The sequence below is a fragment of the Fonsecaea erecta genome (assembly GCF_001651985.1).
Source record: "Fonsecaea erecta strain CBS 125763 chromosome Unknown Scaff10, whole genome shotgun sequence".
In the NCBI taxonomy this organism is placed as follows: domain Eukaryota; kingdom Fungi; phylum Ascomycota; class Eurotiomycetes; order Chaetothyriales; family Herpotrichiellaceae; genus Fonsecaea; species Fonsecaea erecta.
Window position 1 is genome coordinate 1,254,656 of NW_017387253.1, and position 25,671 is coordinate 1,280,326.

General features: G+C 52.9%; 11 protein-coding genes across 11 annotated transcripts; 9 read left to right on the plus strand and 2 right to left on the minus strand.

Moving 5' to 3' along the window:
- Positions 1–221: 221 nt before the first annotated feature.
- On the minus strand, positions 222–1,745 carry AYL99_10157 (hypothetical protein; the record flags this gene model as incomplete). Its single annotated transcript, XM_018841663.1, has 3 exons — positions 222–1,347; positions 1,401–1,602; positions 1,661–1,745. 3 exons carry the CDS (start codon positions 1,743–1,745, stop codon positions 222–224), a joined length of 1,413 nt encoding a protein of 470 aa, XP_018689372.1.
- Positions 1,746–2,572: 827 nt separating this feature from the next.
- Positions 2,573–4,146, plus strand: AYL99_10158 (hypothetical protein; the record flags this gene model as incomplete). Its single annotated transcript, XM_018841664.1, has 2 exons — positions 2,573–2,755; positions 2,809–4,146. The coding sequence occupies 2 exons, from the start codon at positions 2,573–2,575 to the stop codon at positions 4,144–4,146; spliced, it is 1,521 nt and encodes a 506-aa protein (XP_018689373.1).
- A 978-nt stretch (positions 4,147–5,124) lies between these two features.
- On the plus strand, positions 5,125–6,924 carry AYL99_10159 (hypothetical protein; the record flags this gene model as incomplete). The annotated part of the gene is made up of 3 exons (XM_018841665.1): positions 5,125–5,247; positions 5,304–5,698; positions 5,817–6,924. The coding sequence occupies 3 exons, from the start codon at positions 5,125–5,127 to the stop codon at positions 6,922–6,924; spliced, it is 1,626 nt and encodes a 541-aa protein (XP_018689374.1).
- A 575-nt stretch (positions 6,925–7,499) lies between these two features.
- AYL99_10160 (hypothetical protein) lies at positions 7,500–8,347 on the plus strand (the record flags this gene model as incomplete). The annotated part of the gene is made up of 3 exons (XM_018841666.1): positions 7,500–7,601; positions 7,657–7,935; positions 8,021–8,347. 3 exons carry the CDS (start codon positions 7,500–7,502, stop codon positions 8,345–8,347), a joined length of 708 nt encoding a protein of 235 aa, XP_018689375.1.
- An 852-nt stretch (positions 8,348–9,199) lies between these two features.
- AYL99_10161 (hypothetical protein) lies at positions 9,200–10,274 on the plus strand (the record flags this gene model as incomplete). Its single annotated transcript, XM_018841667.1, has 2 exons — positions 9,200–9,277; positions 9,336–10,274. 2 exons carry the CDS (start codon positions 9,200–9,202, stop codon positions 10,272–10,274), a joined length of 1,017 nt encoding a protein of 338 aa, XP_018689376.1.
- A 752-nt stretch (positions 10,275–11,026) lies between these two features.
- On the plus strand, positions 11,027–12,166 carry AYL99_10162 (hypothetical protein; the record flags this gene model as incomplete). Its single annotated transcript, XM_018841668.1, has 2 exons — positions 11,027–11,638; positions 11,693–12,166. 2 exons carry the CDS (start codon positions 11,027–11,029, stop codon positions 12,164–12,166), a joined length of 1,086 nt encoding a protein of 361 aa, XP_018689377.1.
- A 1,989-nt stretch (positions 12,167–14,155) lies between these two features.
- AYL99_10163 (hypothetical protein) lies at positions 14,156–16,161 on the plus strand (the record flags this gene model as incomplete). Its single annotated transcript, XM_018841669.1, has 8 exons — positions 14,156–14,363; positions 14,410–14,417; positions 14,510–14,906; positions 15,029–15,138; positions 15,185–15,502; positions 15,551–15,661; positions 15,720–15,880; positions 16,005–16,161. The coding sequence occupies 8 exons, from the start codon at positions 14,156–14,158 to the stop codon at positions 16,159–16,161; spliced, it is 1,470 nt and encodes a 489-aa protein (XP_018689378.1).
- A 533-nt stretch (positions 16,162–16,694) lies between these two features.
- Positions 16,695–17,795, plus strand: AYL99_10164 (2,3-diketo-5-methylthio-1-phosphopentane phosphatase; the record flags this gene model as incomplete). The annotated part of the gene is made up of 4 exons (XM_018841670.1): positions 16,695–16,848; positions 16,912–16,952; positions 17,042–17,222; positions 17,305–17,795. 4 exons carry the CDS (start codon positions 16,695–16,697, stop codon positions 17,793–17,795), a joined length of 867 nt encoding a protein of 288 aa, XP_018689379.1.
- A 1,866-nt stretch (positions 17,796–19,661) lies between these two features.
- On the plus strand, positions 19,662–20,522 carry AYL99_10165 (hypothetical protein; the record flags this gene model as incomplete). Its single annotated transcript, XM_018841671.1, has 1 exon — positions 19,662–20,522. The coding sequence occupies one exon, from the start codon at positions 19,662–19,664 to the stop codon at positions 20,520–20,522; it is 861 nt and encodes a 286-aa protein (XP_018689380.1).
- Positions 20,523–20,865: 343 nt separating this feature from the next.
- Positions 20,866–22,738, minus strand: AYL99_10166 (hypothetical protein; the record flags this gene model as incomplete). The annotated part of the gene is made up of 4 exons (XM_018841672.1): positions 20,866–21,922; positions 22,002–22,164; positions 22,236–22,660; positions 22,716–22,738. 4 exons carry the CDS (start codon positions 22,736–22,738, stop codon positions 20,866–20,868), a joined length of 1,668 nt encoding a protein of 555 aa, XP_018689381.1.
- A 927-nt stretch (positions 22,739–23,665) lies between these two features.
- AYL99_10167 (hypothetical protein) lies at positions 23,666–25,120 on the plus strand (the record flags this gene model as incomplete). The annotated part of the gene is made up of 1 exon (XM_018841673.1): positions 23,666–25,120. One exon carries the CDS (start codon positions 23,666–23,668, stop codon positions 25,118–25,120), a length of 1,455 nt encoding a protein of 484 aa, XP_018689382.1.
- Between the last annotated feature and the right edge of the window lie 551 nt (positions 25,121–25,671).

A 25,671-nucleotide genomic window follows, 5' to 3' on the forward strand; every position in this document is an offset into this window, starting at 1 on the left:
CGTCATTTCCTCTGCACATCTTCTTCGTACAACGTTGCCAATTCACCCTGCAACGCTCGCTGAAAGGCATTCCACCGCGCCGGTCGATTTCCATAGGGATGTGGTGTGGTCGGACGTCGCGAAAGATTTCTTTCCCAGGCGGAAAGATAACTCGTTGGGCCAACAAAGGTCTGATTCGGGTGCATCGATGAATGTGCATACCTCCTGAGATCGTGGAGTCGCTATCTCCTTTTCGACGCCGGGAGCAGCGTGTCATCTGGCAACCCGCCTCGTTTTGTCCCGGGCAAGCTGCCAGTCCCAATGTCATTCGTTTCAGTGCTGACCCTCCTGTGCGGATATACCTCATTCAGTCCCTCGAAGCAATTGTTGCTGACCCATATCTTGCCCTTGTTTGGCCCGTCGTCGGTGTTTCGGAAGTATTCATGGTGCAGAGCCTGCTCCGCCGTCAATCGTAGGTCCGGATCGTATTCGAACAGTTCCGACAAGAGTTGGAACCCTCGTTGTCCGGGAGACTTTTCGGGAGGGTAGCTGGCGTGCCGGATGCAGTTGTTGTACCATGCCTCGAGACCACTCCCGTTGTTACCGTTAGAGCCACGGTTTAGAGATGTAGAAGGGGTCGGGTACAGTCCTCCTGGCATCCCACCACGAGAAACAATCAGTGACTGCAGTTGTGGATATTCCGGCATGTCCACCAGTCCCTTCCAGTTTTCTCGTCGAGGCATACCCAAAATTTCCACTATTTTGCCCATCTGATTTCTCTGGAACGGCACCGTCTTCTTGCTATCCATCTTTGTTTCTTCTCCCTTAAAGATCGGTCTGAGGCTGAGGAGTTCGGCAAAGATGCAGCCAACAGCCCACATGTCGATGGATGGCGTGTAATGACGTGCTCCCAAGAGGAGGTCGGGGCTACGGTACCATATGGTCACCACGACCTTATCTCCAGCGTACAGCGATGACAGAGGTTTATGGAACAGTCGGGCAAGTCCCAGATCTCCAATACGCACATGTCCAGAGCTAGTGACCATGATGTTGGCCGGCTTCAGATCTCGGTGGATGACCCAGTTCTGGTGAAGATAGTACAAACCGTTGAGAAGCTGAAAAAGGATAGACTTGATCATGGTCGCAGGAATCGGCCGCCGGGTCGGCTGGGTGTGATGGTGGATAATTTGAAGCAGATCATGTTCGCAGTATTCAAAGACCATAAAGACACATTTATCCTCCAGGATGATCTCCGCCAGATGAACCACGTTAGGATGGGACAATTCGGTGCACAACGACATCTCCCGGATGGCGGACTGAGACAAGCCTGTGTACTGGACATTATCACCTTCTTTCTCGGGTTTGAATCTGTGAGTAAAGGTCAGCGGAGATCTCGCTTTCCAAAGATCTCGTGACGTTACTTTTTGATGGCATACAATTCCTTTGGCGGAGACGTTCCTACAGGGCTGGAGGGATCACTCTTGGGATTCTTCTCAACAGCCTTATATACTCGACCATAGGTGCCACTGCTAATGAAGCCGATAATGTTGTACTTGTGGCCGATTTTGACCTTTGTTGTGTAGTTGTTGCCAGATTGCTTCTTGTCGAGGCCCCGGCCAGAATCTAGCCCTTTCTATCAGCTGACTTCCGTATGCGGGAGAACTATAGAAACCGTGCATACCTTCTAGAGCCAACTGAGTCGTCTTGCGGAGTTGTTGGGCAATATTCAGACTTGTGCCTGGGCGGGACATGCCAGGAATCGACATTCTGCCCGTTTCACCCACGGGGATCTTTGGTTTTCTGTGCTTTGAACCAACGTCCAATCTAACACGCTGGGAACGTCATTGCCGACACCAACGAACACACGGCATTCGTTTTCTTCAACAATAACCTCGGTGAGCCTGCTCCCCCAAGGCTAGGTAGGCAGCGTCCGCCCGAGCCCGCCGATCGTGTGGCCAAACCCGTCAGGCAAACGAGTTTTCCCGTGTGCCAAACACACGTTGGTCCTGCCGAGGAGAACACGGGGATGGAAATCTGCAAGAAAACGGTGGATAGTCAGATGCACATTACGACGGGAAAGCATAAAAGTCCCATAGAGGCGAAAAGATCTGCATCCCAGGGCTGATGGGAAGTGAGGTTTGTAGAAAGCCTCACGATGGGGGTTGTCGGTACGAGGGCCAACGACTTCATGTACGACTTGGCACTGGGGGTTGCTGGCGCCAGCTGGCCAATGAGACGCCGTCCTGTCACGGCACGGCAGCACTTTCCCCCGTTTGTGCGTCTGTGCTGGACCGACTTCCTTCTTGAGCCCATCGTCCAATCGTCGTTCTCTCCTTCTATGCTTCCCATCGGAGGGCGCCGCTTCCTGCTCAATCAACCATGGGGAATCACAACAATCCGTCTGCCTGCGCGCCGTGTTTCTGCACGATTACGCAACGATCTACATTATCTGGGGCCAGTATCGCGTCCCGTGTCGTCGGTGTTATCGTCTTCAAGAGTGCATATTATAAGGGGTGATAGTCTTCCTGGGAGCAGTCTGTACTTGGTTCGTCCTCACTAACTCTCTCTCCTCTCTCTCCTCTCTCCTCTCAACATGGCACGAGCTATGCTGACCAGAACCAGCAGTGGGTACGGGGCCCACAAGCAGAGCGAGCTCTCGCTATCTCTGCCCCCTAAGGGCCTGATGGCCCCCCCAAAGCCCAGAGGTTTCACCCTCTTGCTCGTGTACACCGTCTACATTGTCACACTTGGTCCCCTCCTTTTTGGCTACCATTTGGTAAGTGCTGGTCCACGACAGGTGACGGGGGAATCCTGACTGACAGATAATAGGGGGAACTCAATGCTCCTCAAAAGGTCATCACTTGCCAAGTCGACCAACTCCCTGGATATGTCGCCTCCGGCATTCCTCAGTGCATTCCCATGAACCCTTTCCAATGGGGGATGGTCCAGTCCATGTTTACCGTCGGCGGTCTCTTCGGAGCTCTCGTCAGCGGTACTCTCGCCACACGATTCGGTCGACTGTTTGCCTTGAAATGGGCAGCTTTCTTCCTGGCCGGCGGACCTGTGGCTGAAGCACTTGCGGGTAAAATATGGTTGATGGCTTTGGGCAGGGCTCTCTCGGGTCTGGGCGCTGGTGCGGCCACGGTCGTCTCTCCCATCTATATTTCCGAGATAGCACCACCAACGCGCCGTGGCTTCTTCGGAGCTTTCACCCAGGTCCAGATCAACTCTGGCATCGTGGTGGCGCAGCTCCTTGGCTTTTTCTTGTCCAAATCCAACAAATGGCGCTGGGTGCTGGCCACCGGCGGCTTCATTGCCGGGGTCATGTTCTTCGCCCTCATGCTCACGCCGGAAACCCCCAAATGGCTTGCAGCCAACAATCGACCGCGAATGGCTCGGGGTATTCTGCAGCGCTTGAGAGGGAATACCGCAGACATCCAGGAAGAGATGGAGGACTGGGAGATGTCGGGAGAAGCGGAGGAGGAAAGCCTCCTCGCACCTCCAACAGGCCCTCGCCCACGTAAGGAACGAGGCCGATCTATCATTGACGTGATTAAAATGCCCAAGTACCGACGACCATTGGTTGCCGTGACGGGCATCATGATGGCTCAGCAGCTGTGCGGAATCAACAGCGTTGTCATGTACAGTGTCGACATCCTGGGAAGGATCATGCCCCAACACGCTGGCCTAGTCACGGTCATTGTCTCGGCTGTCAATGTCCTCGCCACATTATTAGCATCACCCTTACCTGACAAGATTGGCCGGAAACCCTGCCTCCTCATCTCGATTATCGGCATGGGATCAGCATCAGGGATGCTGTATGCTGGACTGGCAAAGAACATTCAAGCCCTCACGATCGTTGCCGTTGCAATCTTCGTCGCCAGTTTTGGTATCGGGCTTGGACCCATTCCGTTCATCCTGGCCAGCGAACTTGTCGGCTCTGAAGCCGTTGGAGCTGTCTCCAGCTGTGCACTTGCAGCCAACTGGTTATCGACATTCTTGGTGGCGATGTTCTTCCCGATTTTGAACAAGGTGCTTCAGAGCAACGTGTGGTGGATTTTCGTGGGCGTTGCTGTATTTTGGGCGGTCTTTGTGGTCCTGTTTGTGCCCGAAAGCAGGGGCAAGGCCAACGCGGATGAAGTGTGGCGGAGGAAGCGCTGGTGCTGATGAAGCACACACTCGATCCGGTGGCAACCTAGAAGACTCTCGAGGCTTTGAACCTGGAAGCAACCAAGGTGGAAAGCAGATGGTCGATGTGGCTGTCTGATAACGAGATATGCCTCTCGTTGGCGCCATACCCTGGTGGTGGTTGGCTGCTCCCCTGTATTATTAATTAGCTCATCATTATTGCGTATTACATACACGGTCCTCGATGCTGCATTGTCTTGGCAGCCCGCAAACAGGTTTTTCTCTTGTGCCTTTCGACTACACCTCTGTACCACCCACCATGACCGTAGTACGTCGAGTCAAGCAATGAATGCCCGACTCCCTTCTCTCGGCTGGACGATGGGCCGACCAGCATGGCCTTGACATTGCCGAAGACTGCGTGACCACGAAGCTCCCACCCCGCAACCCCGATATCTGGCGAAGCTTCTCCACATTTCTGATGGACACACTCCGTTATCCAAACAAGGCGTGGCAGCAGCCAGTTAGCTGCATAACTAGCTGGGTGGAAGAACAATAGATTCCACCTCGCAACCAACCACCCCTTGAAGCTCGGGGCGCAATCCAAGAATGGACACGTTTCAGACTCCGCTTTGATCCAGCTTTGACATACTGACGTCTTGTGCATGTTTTGGTCGACCTGCCTGGCAAATGGACGATGGTGGAGAGGGATATGCTGCCGAGGCAGAGCATGCTCATCTCTCATTGCAATGAATCACCCATATCTGCCTCGTATTCGGATTGTGGAGTTGACTGTAATGCTCGGGACGGAGCGATTGCCTGTTCCGGCAGCTCAAGATGCTCTCATTCAGTCGACGGTCTCAAACCGTCCCCAGTTGGCAGCTTTGACCATGGCTTCTCCAACAAAATGGCGGTAAGAGAGGTATTTCTTATAGTCGCTGTCCCCTCGTTCGAGAAATGAGCGCCTGCTAGGGGTTTTGACGGGTGCTCTACAGGTAGGCTTCTCTCAAATCTGGCAGGATGCTGTTGTGTACCACATTTTCGCTTGCGGCGATTGCACTCCTATGCCCACTCGTGCACACACAGGCTACTCTTCCCCAGGTTGATCTCGGCTACCAAATCCACCGGGCCATCAGTTTCAATGTACGTGTGCAAAGTTCGGCAAACATGACCGTGCTCAGACTGACACTCTTTGAAAGCAAACTGGACAAACGTACAACTTCTCAAACATACGTTATGCCCAGCCTCCAGTCGGCGACCTCCGTTTTGCTGCTCCCGTTCCACCCACAGGCAGAAATAGCGTCGTGCAGAATGGGAGTGTCGACACAGTTTGTCCTCAAGCTCTTCCAGCGTGGTATCTGATCTCCACCCAGTTCGTGACAGATCTCATCGCCGGAAACGAATCATCCTTCAACTACTCCCAAGCTGAAGAGCAACTTCAGGTGTACTTACAAAACGCCAAACCAACCCCGCCAGATCCGAGAACCACCGAAGATTGCTTGTTCTTGGATGTGATCGTTCCCAAAAAGGTCTTTGACGGTTCGAAAAGTCGTATCAGGAAACGTCAAAATGCCGGTGCCGCGGTGGTAGTCTGGTGAGTTCAGAGGAACACTCTCGAAACCTTGTGCTTATCAGGAAAAGGATTTATGGTGGCGGGTATACGCTAGGGTCCAAGGAAGGGTCTGGTAACCCAAGTGGTCTTATCAAGCCAGTCAGGCGAACGGAGGAGAGGGCATCATCTTTGTGGCCATGAACTACCGACTGGGAGCAATGGGTTGGCTGGCTGGGCCGACCTTGCAAGCCGCTGGAGGAGTATCCAATGCCGGCCTTTACGATCAGCGTCTGGCTCTAGAATGGGTCCAGAAGTATATCCATCTGTTTGGTGGCGATCCAAATCGGGTCACCGTCATGGGTGAGTCGGCGGGAGGCGGTTCGATCGTCCACCAGATCACTGCCTATGGAGGCCAGCAGGGTGTTCCCTTCCAACAAGCTATCCCGCAATCACCTGGCTATCTCCCGATGCCGTCATATTTTGTCCAAGAAAACGTCACACAGACGTTTCTGTCGCTGCTCAATGTCAGCACCATCCAGGAAGCCAGGCAATTATCTTCGGAGGCTATTATCAAAGCCAACGCAGCTCAAGTGGGCGCGTCCAACTATGGAGGTTTCACCTACGGGCCGGCCGTTGATGGGGTATTTGTGCCGGCGCTGCCGGGCACGCTTCTCAATGCAGGGCAATTTGCAAAGAATGTCAGCGTCATGGTGTCTCATATGCTCAGCGAAGGACCAGCCTTTACGCCACCCTTTGTCCAAACCGACGACCAGTTGGAAGCCATGATAATCTCGCTCAATCCCGAGACCCCCGCGCCAGCGGTTGAATACATCGTGAAGACGCTGTATCCGGCGATCTACAACGGGAGCCAGCCCTACAAATCTCCCATCGAGCGAACAATCCTGTTCGTCACCGAGTCGTCTTTCACGTGCAATACCTATTTCCTGAATAAAGCTTACGGCAACAAAACATATGCTTATCAGTTTGCTGTCCCGCCAGGCTTCCATGGATACGATGTCCAATACACGTTTTACAACGGGCAACCCACCAACTTGACACAAGATATGATCGCGCCCGTCGCCAAAACTCTTCAAGCCTACCTCACCAACTTCATCATGACGGGTAATCCTAACGGAAAGGGGCTGCCACCGTTCCCAATGCAGGGCAACAATGCCAGCATGAACTCGATTTCCACTACTGTTGCCCGGGTCCAAGACGATACCTCAAACCCGAGATGTGCATGGTGGGAGAAGTCTTTGTTTACTTGAAGAGTGTATAGGTGGGCGATGTGATGTGGTGATGTGCGGGGAGCTGGTAAGACACGACCTGTGGCATTGCTGATACTCGTCCTGAATCTCCGCCTCGTGGAAAGGGGTCGATCTGGGCTGGAGGTCTAATTATATTATGACTGAAGGCACCCATGCTGGATGGAAAGGGTGCCCTGTCCAACTCCTTCAACCAGGTCTCGATGATGTTGGGCCTGGAAGACTGCTCAATCCCATTTCTCGTCCATGTGCCTCCTTCATTCACTCTGTCATCCGTGTGCCGCGGACGTATCTGGCCAGTGGTCAGTTCATCAGTACACCTTCACCTCAGCGCGTTGAGGCAGTCGGACCACATCACCCCGGACCGCGTTCGCCGCCAGGCCCAGTCTTACCAGGGACAAGATGTGAATGCGCAGACTGTCACTGTTCGATCTCGCGAAGGCAGAAGCGATGATCATGTGATGTTGACGGTGACCGTGACGGCTATATCAAGGCTGTTTCTCAAAAGATTTTACTATGACCTTTTCATCATCAGATTGTTATCCTGTCTACAATTATTGATATCACACACCCTCATTATGGCGCCCACGCTGTCAATCCTGCTCTGCTCTGTATTCTTGATTGTCTCTCCCCTTGTGATCGCGTCCTATGACAGATTCACCTCGCTTCCCTACTGCGCTGTAAGTTCAACCCAACAAGAAGTGGTTTTCTCCTTCAGACTGACCATGCTCATAGCAATACTGCTTCACCAAGGCGGTCAACGACTCTCTCGCGACCTGCGAAGGCGCGTCCCTCGATTGCTTCTGTCAGAGTGCCAACGCCGCCACGGATTTCAACATCTGCCTCCAAGCCAATGTGCCGTGTAACTCCAACCCGATCAACAACGATGTCGAAGTCTTCAAAAGCACTATCTTTTGCAACGGCTCCATGGACAGTGGCTTCTATTACACGTCGGCCCCTGGCGCAGTGACGGCCAGCGTGGGACCAGCTCTTGGAGGCAATCTTTCGGCCACGGTTTCGGGTCCTGCTCAGACTCAGGCATGTCACTTACCCGCACGACAAATTCTACCTCGTGGTCTGAAGAACTAATATTCTGCAGATATTCTCAAACCTCCCGTCGTCCGTCGCCACCGAAATGTCGATCGCCTCGACCAATACCTCGACACAATGCGCAGATTCTGGTTCGGTCACCGCCCCAGCCATCCTCACAAGCACCTCGACAGTCGTCGTGGAGCTGTCCAACACTGCCTCGCCGAGTGCCAGCTCGAACAGTACCTGGACTGCATCCTCATTCCCAACCGTTATCGCAGCCCAAGCTTCTGGCGGCGCCGCTCCTGCTCGTGTGGGCGCCACGGAGCTCGTGGAGTTGAAAGGAGGCTTTTTCATGACTTGGATTCTTGTTGGAGAGATACTCGCTTTGATATGAGAACGTCTCCCTCTTCCAGTTGCAGTATGCCCCCCGGGTCTCGGAGAGATCAGTGTCCTGAATTTTGGATACCACATGAAGGCGGAGTTCGTCTTCCAAACGACTAGGGAAGCGGCGCAACGATCCTGTTCCCTGAAGGCTGGCAACACACAGACGGGTTGCCACTGCGAGACCCGGAAGCCTCCATCAGTAACTGGTCAAAGCCGAGTGTTTCCCATCTGTCAATGTCACACAAATAAGCTTGTCCGTTGCATGAAGTTCCACAAGATATCTCCGGTGTGTGTCACGGTGCCTTTCTTTTTGTGGTGACTCTGCTCTTCGTGGTCCAACGCTTTCTTCCTGAAAGGCAACATGCATGGCTTTCCGAGTGACACTGTATTTCGTTCTCATCTGCTTTACAAGCTTCCAGAATTCTTCAGTTGATGTCGCCGTCGCCCATTCTGTTATGCTCTGTCACTAATCTCCGTCAGGATCCGGCAGAGCGTCATCGCCCACCCCTGCGAAGAGATCACTGACCAGCGTTCGGAAGAGACGTCAGAAGAGCAGCCGTTCTCATTCACCCTCGAGAACGGCGTTCATACATTTGGGCATCACTTCTTACCCTTGTTCAACCGACCTGAGCATGACACATTCTCAAGGCTTCACAGCAGCGAACGGTATCACTATCCTCCGATCAAATTTCAGGCCGTGTTTCTCATCTCCAGCGTTCACTGTCCATAAGTTCTTGCTGTTTTCCAAATCGACGCGGTGACTGTCTGTTCACCGTGTGTATACATCGATCTTCCCTTCGCAACAGTGGTCGTTCGTTGCCTCGTCTTATCCTCGGGATAAATCGTCTCTCATTTCATCACCATGGCTGTTGCGACATTAACTCTCTTCACATTGATTCTCCTGACGGTCACCAACACGATGGCATCATCGACAACGGAGGTATGTGTCGTTGAGCCCTCGGTCCTCCACGTGGAAAGATGAACCTGACGCTGCAAAGACCGATATAGCTTTCTCATATCCCGGCTTCAGCCTGCCCACCAGCTCACCTGTCGGCCCTGCTTCTACCGCTGCCTCCTGGATCCCTGTGGATTCCTCTCCATACACTTCTACCATCGGCCCCTCCTATTACAGTCCTTCCATCGCACTCTCGGTGCCTTCCTATCTCCCTTCGTTCGCCTCTTCCTCCGATACCTTGTGCATAACCACCCTCGTTTCCGCCTTGTCGTCTACCCGCTCAAGCTCTCTCCCACCGCCAGTTACATGTCCTTCCAGTATCCCCGGAGCTATCTGCTCAGAGGGTCCACAGTGTTCAAATAACACGACAATCACCATCTCGATCACAAGCACAAGTTATGTCACAACAATTCTTAATTTGACCCTCACCACAAGCAGTCCCGGAGCTCTTCTCACGCACTCCGCTTCCATACCGGTGTCTGGAGAGTCATGCCACTGCACAGAACCAGGCTGGGAGAACGTAACAAGCAGCATTGTCGTTTCGACAGCTCCGACAACTGAGCAGCCAACTGGTAGTGGTCTGGGATATCCTACGCCCGTGACTTTGCCCTCAGCCGGGTCAACAACCGCCAGCAACAGTGGAGTGACGTCTGAAAGCATCCCTAGCAGCAGCGAAACCACCAGCGCTAGCTCCAACAGCAACAGCAACAGCAACAGCGAGAGCGAGAGCAGCTCTTGGATTACCCTTACAGGGCCAATAACGCAAAGCCAGGCTCCCTCGCCAACAATCACGTCTCATTCCAGCGCCGGTGTCACTAGTACCACAATCACTACTCATACGAGCCCGAGCACAAGCACAAGCACAAGCACAACTGGACTGCCCGCCCCTACTGGCGGTGCTCGGAGCCTTGAGTTCCAGTTCGAAGCCATCATTGCGACCTGTCTGCTCGGGATCGTATGGGGTTTGGTCTTCGGTTTGTGATCGGCAGAGGAGAGCGAGAAGCCATCTTGGAAGATCAATATGTAGGGAGATCTACTAAATCAGGCAGTGGATGGATGTGGTGCCGATGATGAATGGGGAATATCTCGACCTTGTTTAGCCAGCTGGATTAATAGGGGAAGTGGATGAATGATTGCATGATCTGGTGCAGCAGGGTTTTTTAAGGGGCCCTGAGGGGCCTGATAATGGAATTGTTATGTTTTTATATGCTTTTGGGCTTTTCAAGACGATGTTCAGCGCCACGTCGATCCAGCAAGCCGTTTGAAGCGATCACATATCACCACGTCACAAGCTCTGACGATTGCTTGCTTCTCCTTTTCTTCAAACGAAACGAGTCATGTCACCCATGGCCCTGACCTTGACCTTGACCTTGACCATGACCATGACACCGGACATGCATGGCGCGTGATCAGCCCAAGAACTATATAACCACCGTGTCATAGCTGCTCTCTCAGAATCCCGTCTGTCTTCTTCGTGATACTGCTGTGATATCATGCCATGTCAACCGATATATGTGTGCGCGTTTGTGCCATGCTCGGTCTTCTCTCTCGCCTTTGCACATTTCTCCTGATCCATCCATCCATCCATCGAACAAACCTCGAGCAAACCACAAGGGAAAACAGGCAAGAAACAACATATCTAAGCCACGAGACGTACCAAGTACATACATACACCGGATAGAAGCATCCCAGCCCCAACCAGTCAGTCAACCAACTAAATATACACCCAACACCATGCCTCGCATCAATAATCTTCCTCCTCTTTTTCCTCATCGAGCCCAGACCCCTCTCGCCCGCATTCTTGTTCTCGTCACCCTCATCCTCCTTACCCTGACCCCTGCTGCCACCGCCCAGCAGTATACCAACTGGACACAGCTCCCGGCGTGCGCACAATCGTGCTTCAGCGCCGCCCTGCTCCAGGCCTTTGGGTCATGTGGTTCCATCCTTACCGGCACCGGCGGCAATACCACGGGGGAGGATGACCCTCCCAGCACGATGCTGCGACGCTGTATCTGCACCGACTGCGCGTACCGCGACACCCTGGGCGCGTGCTTGGACAGTGGCTGCACTGCCGCCACGGCCAACAACGACCCAGGATCGGTCGACGGCAGTCTGGACCTGAATGACCGTGTGTTCTGCAATGCTAGCGTGGCCGCCACCGTGCAGATGTGGGATCGCAATCTAATCTGGGCGGTTGGTCCGGGCAATGGTGGTGGCGGTGCGAGCTCTGGCACGTCGCAGGGCGGCGTGGTTTGGACTTGTTCCTCGACCTCGACCTCGAGCACAGGTAGTGGAAACACAGGAACAGGCACAGCCATTTCTAGGAGTAGCTCCTCGACCCTGGAGGTATGCATACCTTTCGAGCAGAGACGGCTGGCTCCTTTGCTGACTTGTGGATAGCCGTCTGCACCCCCCACGACGAGCACCTCGACCATCACAGCGATCACGACCGTGGCTACTCTGACGCTGGCCACGACGGCCGCCCCTTACCAAGTCACGGCCCTCTCGAACAGCACGAGCAGCGCCACCTTGACCGTCCCTTCGGATACAGGGGAAAGCGACGTGTCGACCTCGATCTGGACATCAAGATCCACGGATCTGAGCACCACCTCCCGTCCCGTCATCGTCATACCGACGACCCCTGTGTCGTTCCCGAGTACCACGACAACGACAACGACAACGACGGGTACGACACACTCCTCCAGTACCACCGTATCATCGTCATCGTCACCGTCATCGAGTGGCGGCACCGGCGCCTCCTCCACGACAACGACGACAACTATGGGTTCGAGCCGGGCGGAACCACCCGTCCATCCAGCGGTGGGACTTGGCATTCTGTTCGCCGTGTTGGCGGGAGCACCGCTTATCGCGTGAAATGTGTGAAATGCTGAGATGGTGGCCGGCGGCGTGGCCGTAAGTGATACATTGGATGGATATAGTGAGACAGGAAGGATCGGATAGTTCGGTGGCCTTGCTGGCCTGGCCTCCTTGAAGAAGTGAGTGGTATCAGATCCAACAACACCATCACGAGAAGAAGATCCAGAATATTCAAACACCTGCCCTTCTTTGAGTTGAGAGCAGCGAGGTCGGATCTTGCATATGGGCCGTCGTGTCGGTGAACTTTGATGCTGGGGCTCGGGATGATGCGATCCGTAAGGGGAGTTGGCTGGACGTTGAAGCCATACGAGAGCTGATTGATGAAGATGACCTGGGCCTGGGCGCTATAACCTCACACAGGTTATAAATGGTAAGGGAACGTTTAAGGGGACGGATGTGAAAGTTCAGGCTTGCAAAAGGTGAATGAATGTTGCTGATTTTTTCGTAGTTCGTTAAATCCCCAACCAAGTACCCATGCAAGCATGCAGGCACCCCTTGAATAGGTTAATAGTTCCTGGCTGGTTATCTGGTTTCGGTCATCACGCCTCACCAATGCTATTTGCACCTTCGTATTCGTTAACGTGTGACGGGATGTGGCGGTTGCCTTTCCCTGGCTCTCCCCACCTCCAGTGAGGATGGCGGTCTTACCCTCCAGTCTGCCGGTATCGATATCCACCTCACAGTCAAGAGGGCACGTGTATTTGTATGCACCCATTGAGAAGGTGTATGATAGATTGCAGCGGAACGGAAGGGCACGTAGTTTTCAGAAGGATGAAGCTGGGATTCGAAGATTGCTTCTGCGAAGACTCCCTTGGAACCCAGGGGCATAAAGTAATATATATACTATCTGGCTTGCCCAGGACGCTGCATGGCGTATTGTTCGGACAATGAACAAGGGGGAATCTCATCGCCATGGCGAGCATCTACCGAATTGTGAGGATCTTCGTCCGAAAGGGCAGTGATGGGATGATACATAGTCCAGCGTGCCATTGTTTAGCTGAGGCTCGATATCTGGCCTGTAGCGTCGGATGTCCAGAGCACACGCCTTCGGACATGGATGGAGGGTTGGGTTCCACTCCTTTCGCTGGGTTCACTGAATATAATGTTGACTCGGAACATTCCGTTGCTCCAGGTTCAGACTTACGCAAAATTTCCTCGTTCAAGCAGGTTCGGTCACTAGCCCATCGTGCGAATGGAGATGGAGGCCCACCGCGTCTGCTGAGTCTAAGCTTTCAACAAACCTTCTCCCGATCCGATCCGCATCTGCAGTAGAGACTGGATGATTGTGATCGATAATCAAGTTCTGGAAAGGGGTCTGGCTCCCGTGGCAGTACGAATCAGCAATGCATCCACAGCTTTAACCGAAATAGACGCCACCACGGGGCCGAAACACCTTGTATCTGACATGCGGGCACCAAAGGCAATCCGGGGGAGCGTCCACAGGTAAGCCCCAGTCAGCAACTCCTTTCTCGGAAATGTGCCTTGAAGCCTCCAATTACCGGGGAGGCCCTGGGAGACTTATCCTTATCCATCATAGGTCTCCTCTGTAGGGAATCGCCAGCAGCTGTCGCGACAACCCTTCTGTTGCCAGACAAGGCTGAGAAGTTTCCTGATGGTAACGCGGCAGTTGTTAGATGGATGGCAGCAAGACCCAGCGGTCGTTCATGTAGGAAACGAGGCTCATTCTCGACACCATCATTCTCCTAGTGCTTTTTGCTGAAGCGTCGACGATTGAGTGTAATCTCTGGGAATTCAAAAGGTGGATCCTTCTCCAGGCTGCTTTCCGTCTACAAGGAGAGAGATAAGCGAAGTGTTTATGTTCCACCAATCAGACTTGTGGGCAATTGAAGGATCCAAATTGGGCGCCTGAGCTGACACGGCGTATACGAGGCTTCACAAGTATAAGACGTCGTGTGGGCTACCCAAAAATCAATCGTGAGACGCCGCCTACCTCCTACCTGCGAGAAGGCCGGTGCTCAAGAGATCATGGGGTTACAATACTTGATACTGTATGGCGTAGGGCTGTGTCTAGCCACTATTGTCATCAAGGCCATCTACAGGTTGACACTACACCCTTTGGCGCGATTTCCAGGTCCCAAAATTGCCGCAATCACCAATCTGTATGCGGTGAACCACGATCTGATATCCCAGGACTCACTCGTCAAGCATCTAAAAACACTTCACGATAAATATGGTACACGAGCTATGTAGCCTCGAAGACCGCGACTAACAAGGACCAGGACCCATCGTGAGAGTCCGGCCGAACGAGTTACATATCTTTGACTGGGACGCTTACAGAACGCAAGTCGCTGCTTCTTGATACTTCGCTAAACCCAAGAGGCTGACGATGTCAGTGTGTTCAAATCTGGCTCCGATTTCAATCGTCCTCCGGAGTTCTACAATGCTCCGCAAGTCGAGGGCTCTTTTCTCAACATCAGCGATGGACGAGTTGCGAAACCCCACCGTGATCTCTTCGTGCAAGCATTCTCTAAGGCCCAGATCAACGGGCTGGAGCCACTCATTCATAAGAAGATCGCGCTTTTCCTGCACCGCTTGAAAGCCGAATCAGACGAGAATCGCAGCATCAACCTCGACTTGGCTCTGAACTGTCTGACCGCCGATGTCACCATGTATTATTGCTACCAAATGAGCCTTGATCTTCTTGATGCTCCCAGCTTCCGCCCTAAATTGATTGTCGAGCTACATGATTTCGCACCAATAGTACCATTCTTCTGGTGTGAGTTTGCTTTCATCCTTTTTGTCGGTATCTGGGGCCGTTCCCTCGCTTCTCAAAGGCTACCCAAGATGGATCCTGGTATATCTGGCCCAATCAGACACTAATCTATATGGACCGGGCAGATTTCCCCAACATCGGCAATATCATGAACAAGGTGATTTTCTCAATGCTGCCCCACAAGGTCGTGAAGACTTGTTTCCCCGCCGCTGCGTCCATGAAAGACATGATGGCTGTAAGTTCAACAGAGAATTGTTTCGTTCCCAGCTGAGAACAACAAGCAATGTCGAGCGCTGATCACCTCCCTGGCTCAAGCACCAGCCGACTCGAAGGAGGTGACATCGTCGATCTTCCGTACTGCCCTCAATCCAAACAGGGAAAAAGGGCAGTACATCGCGACTCCAAACGAGCTCGCCGCGGATGCCGTGCTCATGTTCCTCGCTGGAACTGATACCACTGCCCACGCGCTCACGTTCGGCATCTGGGAAATGATGAAGAGACCCGAGCTTTGGGCACGATTACGACAGGAAGTCGTTACGATCCTCCCAGACACCAAGAACCTTGCGTCAGTGAGGGATCTGGAGAACTTACCCTTTCTTGTGAGTTAAACTGGAGGCAATTCGAATGGAGCTAACATGTGCTTCTAGCGAGCCGTGATCAAGGAGTCACTTCGATTCTCCATGGGGACGTCTGCACGTCTTCCTCGCGTGGTACCACGCAATGGTGCCGTCCTTTGCGGCGAAAATATCGCTCCTGGGGTACGCTATGGCTATTCAAGCCCCCCTTTCTCCGTGCAATGTCTTACTCGATTCTTAGACTCGCGTTTCTTTCTCGCACTACGTGTACAACAACGACCCAGCGATATTCCCAGATCCGTACTCGTTCCGCCCTGAACGATGGCTCGGAAGCAATGTGGATGAGCTGGAGAGTCATATGGTCAGCTTTTCGCGAGGAAGTCGCAACTGTATAGGAATGAAGTATGTGCTCCCTCTCCCATTTCTTTTGTTAATGGCAAGGAGGGTTAGATTCCCCTTTTTTACGCCGTTAATTATTGAAGGAGCGAGCAAAGCTTGTTTGACTCTGTGTCTAACAGTGAGGCAGCTTGGCGTATGCCGAACTTCATGCTACATTTGCCCATCTAGTTCGCAGGTTTGATATATCGAACGACGGTACCACGGATGAGATGATGGAGTGGACCGATGCATTTACGCCACGATTCAGGGGCCAGCTCAATGTGAAATTGCGGGCCATTGACTAAGGAGAGGGATAAGCTTTCTACAGTCATCCTTGGCTGTGCAGAATACTATGGCTCAGACGCTGGCAGTTGATTCCCGATCAGTATTCATTGGCTATTGGTGGTAGGGAAATCGGAATAGCGCATTCTGCTCAACTGTTGGTGTACTGTGTATGCGGGTCGTATTTTGTACTCTTGGCCCATCATAGAGCATGGTCTTTCATTCACCTATTGTCTGTCTCTTCTGATCGAGGTGGGAAACAGTGTCTTGAAGTATACAGAAATGGCAACAGTGCTGCATATGGATACTATCTACCTCGTATGGAGTATCCATCGGGCTAGCGTGGTGACTAGCGCCTTGGCTGTGACTTACGACATAAGGCTGAGGATATAAGGGCGAGGCAGGTCTGGCGAAAAGCTTTTCCGGCGCCGGTGCGGTCAAGCTCCGAGCTCGAGAGCAGCATGAAACGTTCTTCTCATCCTGGGAATCTGCAAACGGAGCTCTGTACATGTAACTTGGGTCATGTATCAGGCCTGTCATCAAATAAACTGATACGATGGTCTCAACGCGCTCAACGAAGAGGCGCTCTCGCAGTCCTGTCGCGAGGGCGGTTGAAAGTCGTCCGACCAAAATCGCCCGGAAGCGGCAACCCGCCGTGAAAAAGTCGGTCAAGTCATTCAAGGGCGTCGAGGTCATCCTTCTAGATATAGGTGGGAGATACTCGGTCGTGGAGATATCTAATGTAACATTGACTAACAATGAAAACTCATTAGAGGGCACCATATGCCCGATTACATTTGTGAAGGACACTCTGGTAAGGCGTAACCCGCACATGTTTGTTTCGCTCTCTTTCCAGAGACGAGCCCGTGGTGAAGCAGAACACTTACACCAGGGAGGGAAAAGTTCCCATACGCCCTCAAAGCGCTCCCCGATGTCCTCGCATCGAAGTGGGATGACCCGACTTTCATACCCTACCGTGACGCTTTCCCTGAACCCGCCACCTCCTCTCCCGAAGAATTCGAAGCCCATGTCAAAGACCTTACAGAGCGAGATGTGAAGATTGCCTACCTGAAAAACTTGCAAGGTAGGGCTCGGCTTCCCACGGCTAATAATTCTCATAGTCTACTCCTCCGTTCTCGCAAGAAACCAATACTGAGCTACAGTAGGCTATCTGTGGGAAAATGGCTATCAGACACATGCCTATTCGACACCTCTTTACCCTGATGTGCTGAAGTCTCTGGACGCTTGGTCGGCCCCTCCCACATCTGGTGCTGTTGCCAGCCCTAGCAAAGAGATATCTATCTACAGTAGCGGGTCAATCTTCGCGCAAAAGCTTTTGTTCCAACATATCAAAGACCCTGCTTCACCCGACGACCCCACGGCCGTTTTGGACAAGCGCGACATCATTAAAGCATGGTTTGATACCACGAACGCGGGTCTCAAGCAAGAGGCTAGCAGCTACACAAAGATTGCGACGGAGCTGGGCAGAGATCCGAAGGAGATATTGTTCTTGAGTGATAACGTCAACGAGGTGCGTGCGGCTATCAAAGCGGGCATGAAGGCCGCAGTGGTGGACAGGCCGGGAAATGCGCCTCTGTCTGATGAGGAGAGAGAGGAATTCGACGTAGTCGAAAGCTTTGAGGAGATTGAGCTGTGAGAGTGGCCGTCGGGAGGGATAAGTCTATGAGGAAAATGAAGCTTGTGGACAATGGAGGCAAGAATGATACTCCTCTCGTCCCTCGTGAACAGTATATGGCTAACTTGGATGCAGCTAGATCCTCAAAGCCTCCGTGAACCATGTGACTGATCTATCACCCTGCTCCTCTCCTCCTTTCGGGCCCTCCATCACGGAATCCCGCCAAACCTTCGTGTAGACTGTGCTAGTCCGGGGTCGGCTTCTGGAATCACTCTGGGCATTGGATAGGAAGAGTGGCAGACGCGTCCGTGATCCGTCTGGGTGAATGTAGGCATAACACAAATTGGCCATCCTTCCTGTCTTGCGATGTTACTACTAATGAATGTCTCATGCAGGCGCCTTCTCTCTCGGGAAAACCCTTCGCAAGATCTCGAGTCGGCAATGTTTGGTTTCACCAGATTTACTCTCATCATGACAATGGTGTGTTGGACGCATCGCAGTCGGCACGATCACGAATATTTTCTTCTCCTACTCGGACAACCGCGAAACTGCGCTAACTGGCAATTCAGTCGAAGCTTCCCTTTTTTTGAGTCTTCCATTGCTATGGCAAAGCGAGGTTGTGAGAGAAACCCAACCTTACACAAAATCGCTGCCAAAGAAACTAAGCACGCTGTGGCTCGTTCTCATTCCTCGACGTCTGAGAATGCATTCACATCATTCCGCACTCGGCAATTTCTGAAGCTCATACTGCATTTCAGTGGTAACGATCAGTCTGGCCACGCTGCCATGATTTGGCGATCGATCTAGGCAGCTTTGGACATGCGGAGGGACAGGAGGCAGCCGCTCTGTCGACCATGCTTGCCTGAAAAGCCGATCGATATCTCCTTTCTGAATCATCGCACAGACCCTCGGAGCTCGATACACTGGATGGCGGGCACCACATGGAAGACTTGGAACTGCCAACACGAAGGGGTCCTCCAGGGTCCCAGGATCGTCCTTGTCGCTTTCGCCAACGCATCCTTTGAAGTCGATCTGACACACCGATAGCCATCAATGGCGCGTTATAAACCCTTATTCTCATGGTCGTGAAGCACAACTTGCAAGGCGTACGGCTTTCTTGATCCTCTAGCGGGTGGCCTTACACTAAATTCTCTGGCAACATCCAAGATCCGTCGGGAAAACCAGCTTGGCGAGCCACAGCGAGAGGACTGGAGAGTCCCACAATGGATTCATCTTCCCTTCCTTCATGGTGTCCCCTTTCAGGCCATCCAGTTGCACCTCTTGACATGCTTCGTCATAGGACAGTGGGCAGCACCCACAAATCAAACTTCCCGCTTTCCGAGACAAATTTAGTCCGTTACGCTTTGTTGCGACCCTACGAGACTATGATTTGATCAACCATCCACCCCGTGGCCCCATGCGAGGGCAGAGCCACAACCCGGCGATATCCACCCTCCTAGGAGAGCCCTGCCTACCGTCAAGGCCCCTCGTCTCGCCAATCGCCGCTCTTCATTGCCTCTCATGGTATAGCATTAGAAGCTCTCGAAGCTCCCAAGCCACGTCGACTCGTTCGCAGGAATTATTTCGGGTCCATGGCCAATAGGCTAACCCCAGAATCCGATTCTCCCGGACATCAAGGAGCCCCAAGTTGTTGAGGCGTGCTCTAGGACGTGAGTTACAGTTGTGACACGATCTTTTATGTATCCGGCCGGATTGTTGAGCTTGCTTCTTGCTCTTGATTCTCTAATCTAATAATTTAGGCTTAGTATATGATTTAGTTCAATCGACAACAACTCCTTTGCACAACAGCCAGAAAGAGGCTTTCAGATGTTCAGATACTCACACCAAATCTAGTGAAAGAAAACTCGTACTAATACACGCGCAAATATGGCTGCGGACACGGTGGTGCACCGAGATCACTATATGATGTCTCGCGATCCGTTGGCATCCGGCAGATTGACCGCTCAACACTACCTCATATTGAGGAGGCTAGGATGGCTCCTCCATCCAGACATTGCCGCACAGATTAGAGGCCTCCGGGGACTCGAAATCGCGGATGTTGCCTGTGGAAACGCCATCTGGTCTCTTGACATGGCCGTTGACTACCCCCATGCACGAATAACTGGCATCGATATATCTCCACAACAGTTCCCACCGCAGTTCACATGGCCACAGAATGTGACGCTGGAGCTCCATGACATCTTCCAGCCCATGCCTGACCGCTACGCAGGTCGATTTGACGTTGTGCATGTCCGTATGATCATGGCAGCGGTGTACTTCCAGGACAAGGATTGGGTTATGCATAACATCCTCAGACTCTTGAAGCCAGGCGGCTTTATACAGTGGACCGATGTCACCGTGCCGGTTCTTCGAGCGATGAGCGACCCGGTGAGATATCCTGCCGCGTTTCGAGATCCTCCGGCGATCATCGCGCCTTTGACCAGCCTATTCTCCCACACTGAATGGCTACGGCATCTTGCAGCAGAGCTCCAACGTCATGGGCTCATTAATCTTCGTCACCTCGATATGCCTCCAGTGCCGTGGCTTTCGAGGCAGGACACGGACAATGCAATTTGGGCCCTGACAGATATCCATGAGGGCCTGAAGACCAGAGCAGCAAGGGAAGTGTCTGACCTATTCGGAAGAGCTGTGCACGAGACACTTCAAGATATAAGACAGGGCAGGGTCTACTATACCACTTATTATACAACCATTGGTCAAAAACCTGGACTGCCCTGGGGTGGTTAAGGGTTTTGGATGTTGCCAATCTTGTTACTTGTCCGGGGACAACTTACTCATCCAGGCCGATCAACTCATCCCCCTGTCGATTTTTCTGGCAAGTCAAAGTCATCGCTTCGATCGGGTCGTAACATGAGAGAATGCTCAGGGTTGGTGTCATTGGACTATGCATCACAGCACGTGCAACACTCATCGCAATAACAGCGTAGGACATGCAAGTCGAAATGTATGCCTTGAAATTCGAGAAGTCCGTATCATTCGAAATACTGCCAAACAGATTTTTGAATACCTGCGACATCTAGAGTACCTAATTTCCCTTCGAATGTCACCAGTCGCTTTGGTCTAGGTCCTTCTATGCAAACACCAGCTTCTTCCAGTCCTTGTTCTCTTCCCACGCCGCTGCTACTTTGTAGCACGTCAAATCTTCGAAGCGTTTGCCGACAATCTGGAGCCCAGCGGGCAACTTGATGTCTGGCTTATCTGCGGCGGGCACGAATCCTACCGGTATGGAAAGGGCTGGATGGCCGGTGGAATTGAACTGTGCCGTATTGCTGAGCACACCCAGGGGGTACGAGAGGCTCTCCAGAGCGCCACCCTGAAAGCGGCCCGTGGGGTTGTCAGCTCCACCGGGGAATGGCAAAGCTGGCATCGGCACCGTAGGCATCACCAGCACATCGACGGAGGCGAGGACCGCATCGTACGCCTGTGTTGCTTTGTTGAGCAGATTGGTGCATCTGGCGTGCAAGCCCGCGCCGTACTTGTTGTCCACGTACAAGTACCTCATGTACAGGTTTTGGGCACCGGGGCCCAGAGCGTCGAAGAACTCTTGTGAAAGCAGCGCTTTCCCACTGGGACCCATGGCAGGAGCAGCGGCAACACTGCGGTCCGTCATCTCTAGCTGTTTGCGTCCTGTCGTGTCGCCCAGGAGTGCTTCCCGAGCTCCGCGCAGCGGCAAGGCGCACGACCAGATGATACAGATCTGCTCATGGTTCGGGACCGAGACCTCGACGACTTCGGCTCCCATTGCTTTGAGATCCGCAATGGCCGAGTGACACGCTGCGGCGACGTTCGCGTCCATGTGCTTGCCGGCGAAGCCCTCCTTGAGAACTCCGACCTTGAAACCCTTAAGGAGTTGATCTTTGGGCTTGCTGGCGCCGGCACAGAGGAACTCGTCCAACCCGCTGGAGAAACGCAGGGATTCCGGAGCCATGTAGAATGGCTGGCGGTCGTCGATACCATCCGGGCCTGCGATGGCTTCGAGCATGAGTGCGTTGTCACGAACGGTGGCGGTCATGGGGCCGGTATGGTCGATCACTGATTGCAGACCAAGAATACCGGTGTAGGGAACCAATCCCCAGGTCGGCTTGTGCCCGACAATGCCACAGAACGCGGCTGGAATGCGGATCGACCTGTACTCCACATTGGTTAGTGGCACGATTCCCTCCAGGAGAGCGTTCGGTGTGAAAGGGCTGGAGCGTTACAACATACCCTCCCTGGTCGCCTCCCAGTGCCATATCTACAGCGCCGATCGAGACCAATCGTCCCGATCCACTACTGGAACCTCCACACGTATAGCCATCCGCATAGGGATTATGGACGACACCTGTATACGACGTGTTGGAGATCGGTTCCATGCATGCATTCTCACAGGCTGTAGAGTGGTTGATCAGCTACCCGATACTCGTTTGGCCACAAAAAAAAGGGCGTGGTCTCAAAACATACCAGCCTTGCCAGTGACTGTGGCACCAGCGTCCAGTACTCTGGTCACTACTGTGGCGTCATACGCGGGGATCCACTCTCCATTGATCGGTGGAAGACCATTCGTACACCGGACGCCCGCAACTGCAGTATTGTCTTTCACTGCCACGGTGCGTCCAGCGAGCAAAGAGCTCTTTGGGGCGGTGCTCTTGATAGAACATCGCGTCGCCCAGCCGCCTTTGTTGTTGTCCTCCGGAATGTGGATATCGGTCCGGATATACAGCTCTGGATCAGGCTTCGGCAGGCCATCGTCTTCTTCGAACACGAGCTGTGCACAGTCTTCTAGAGATCCAAGGAGAGAACGCCAGTCTTCGATTGCACTGTCGGAAAGTGATAGACCAGCCGCTTTGACAAGTGCTCGAACTTCAGCAGCGTCGAGCTTCGATCCCCTACTGATATCAGAGAAGGCTACGGAGTGACTTTGCAATTTGCGGAGACACTCACTTTCCCAATGATGCTATCGCCATTCTTGCGGTTCTCAAATTGATTACAGCCCGAGTGATACAATGACTTCACTTGCAGGACTCCGATACATATGCACAAAGCATCTCTCTCTCGGTTATGGGCTTATCAGCTACTTCTTAATATCCTGCTTCTGTTTCCTAAAGTGGAAGGAATGATATCCTCGAGTGTGCCGACTTCCGAAGATGAAATTCATTTCTAAGCCGCATGTTGGATGTTGGAGTTGTCTCTGGAGCCGTCTACTAACTGCATTTCTGACCGAGCCGTCTTGTGATACGGCTCGGAAATATCGTCCGCTGTACCGTTGGATACGATCAACGAATAGTCATTCCCAGATGCATAGTCCCTGGATCTCGCAACGAATTCAGAGATAGCGAAGGTGGGGATATCCGACCTCGTCTCGAGAAACATCGGCTCGAGAAGCCTGACACGTGATCTAGCCGAGATTTGGCGCCATTATATCGCGGTGTCAGGGTAGTTATTGGCTTGCCGAGACGATAGCCTTGTCCTCTATCGCCTGAGCAGCTTCAGGGTATGCCGCAAATCCGTCCATCATTGCCCTTCGCGGAAGGTAATCATAAGACGGCAACGGTGGTCCCAACACCAACCCTGTGGCATAGAAGTACCTTTTGCATTATCTCTCCAACATCCTGATAAGAGATTGTCCATGGTCTCCACCAAAACCATGGCACAATGTATCGCGACTCATTTCTCCGGCCATGTGCCTTCAGGGAAGGGAACCGTAACTAAGGTCTCGGCACGGTTGCATGATACGAGAGATAGTCGCCTCTTCAGGAGATATATATCAAAGCTACTTTGAAACCCGACTGCTTGAGAATCTGCCAACCTCTACCCCAACCATCCTCGTCTTTTTCAGGCCATCACCGCTCTATTCCTCTGACATCTCCCTGTCAAGTCGTTTGGGGTGAACTATGGAGAGTACGATCACAGAAAAGAGGCCCGATATCGAGGCCGTAACACCGGTTGGTGATGCTAGCCCGGTGGAGACAGGCTCGAAATTCGGAAGCGTCGACGAGGCCGAAGTCTTCGTCACGGGACAGGATGGAGTCAACTTCAGAACTGTCGGCTGGATCAGAGCGTCCATGTTCTTTCTCAAGATGACATTTGCGGCCGGTGTCCTCTCCATTCCTGCGGCACTCTACAATCTCGGTGCCGTTGCCGGGTGCATCTTCATTGTCTTCTGGGGTGGGCTCAACACCTACTGCGCAGTCCTTCAGGGGCAATTCAAGCTCCGCTACCCCTCGGTCCATACCGTTGCCGACAGTGCCCACATCGCTGCTCTGGAGCTGGGATTGACCAAGAAGAATGCCTGGGTGGTGAAAGAGATCACGGAATTCGTCTATCTCTTTACTTGGATTCTTTGCGCCGGCGTCTCAACCCTCGGTTTCTCCATCGCCCTTAACGCTGTCTCGAAGCACGGCACATGCAGTGTCACCTTCGGCTTCGTGGCCTACATCATCGTCGCCTCTGTCGCCAGCATCAGAAAGATTCACAATCTCGGCTGGATTACATGGGTCGGCTTCATTTCCATTGTCACGGCCATCATGATTGTGGTCATCGCTGTCACACTGCGTGACCGCCCGGCTGCTGCGCCTCAGACGGGAGACTTCGACCTGGGCTTCGCTGCTCTTCCTCCTGCTGGGACAACCTTTGCTACGGCGTGGTCTGCGTCGTTGGCCATCTTTTCCTCTTCGGCCAACACCTCCGGCTTCGTGCCCGTAATCTCGGAGATGCGACGACCACAAGACTACTTCAAGAGTGTCTATGTCTGCATGCTTTGGATCACTTCGTCCTATCTCGCCCTGGCTACGACCGTATACGCTTACTGTGGCAGATGGGTTGCCTCTCCCGCCTTGGGCTCGGCCGGGCCGACGATCAAGATCATCTCGTACGCTATTGCCATCCCCGGACTGATTGCTGGCACCATGATCTGCGTCCATGTGGCCGGGAAGAGTATTTTCGTTCGAGTCCTGCGGAACACTGGTCATCTGACTCGCAATACCAAGACTCACTGGGCGGTGTGGCTTGCGTGTACGTACGGTACGGGTCTGCTCGGTTGGATTCTCTGCGAGGCGATTCCGTTCTATGGCAGCTTGGTCTCACTGATCGGAGCCCTGGGCTTTGGATACCTGGGTGTGTGCATCCCCGCCGTCCTCTGGTTTGTTCTGAATGAGGGCGCCCGCAAGCGTTCAGTGGCAATGGCGGGCATGTGGTATATGCACATGGCAATATTTGTGCTCGGTGTCCTGATCACCGTCGGAGGCACCTACGCCAACGTCGTGAGCATTATCGATCAATACCGGATGGGGCAGGTTGGCTCCGCGTTCAGCTGCCTTGACAACAGCAACACCGTCGCTGGTGGCTAATGGTTGGTCAGAGTCAAGCCCCCAGCTTTGAGAACAGATTGCCTTGGGATCAGGTCTGAGGAACAGCTGGTACCGACAATACCACAAGGGGTATTCCATGGGGAGATGTCAAACCTGCCTGATGTCTGGAATCGATGTTATTAGCAACAACACTATCTGTCTGGTCAGGGTCTAATAGAACAGGTATAGACAAAGTTATAGATCTCGGGTGATTTTGTCCCTTTTTAGGTTTTGAGGGGAAGAAAATGGAATACAGAAGATGTCGAGAGTTTTAGTAACAAGATCCCGGCTTCCTGACATTTTCCAATCAATAGCTTCCCGGTAGTGCCTACCATCCATCTAGTTCGAAGCCACTATCCCTGTTCTACTAAGCGTATGCGCCGTTGATCAAATTGTGTTCGGTGTCAATATTTTTGGATAATGTATTAGCTCTGTGGCTTATCGTGGCGCGATAATCAATACTGAATAAAACTTGAACCCGAATATGTGTACCATAGTCTCGCATTGAAGCGAACTCCGAAAGATAGGGACCGAACGACAAGAGATAGGTA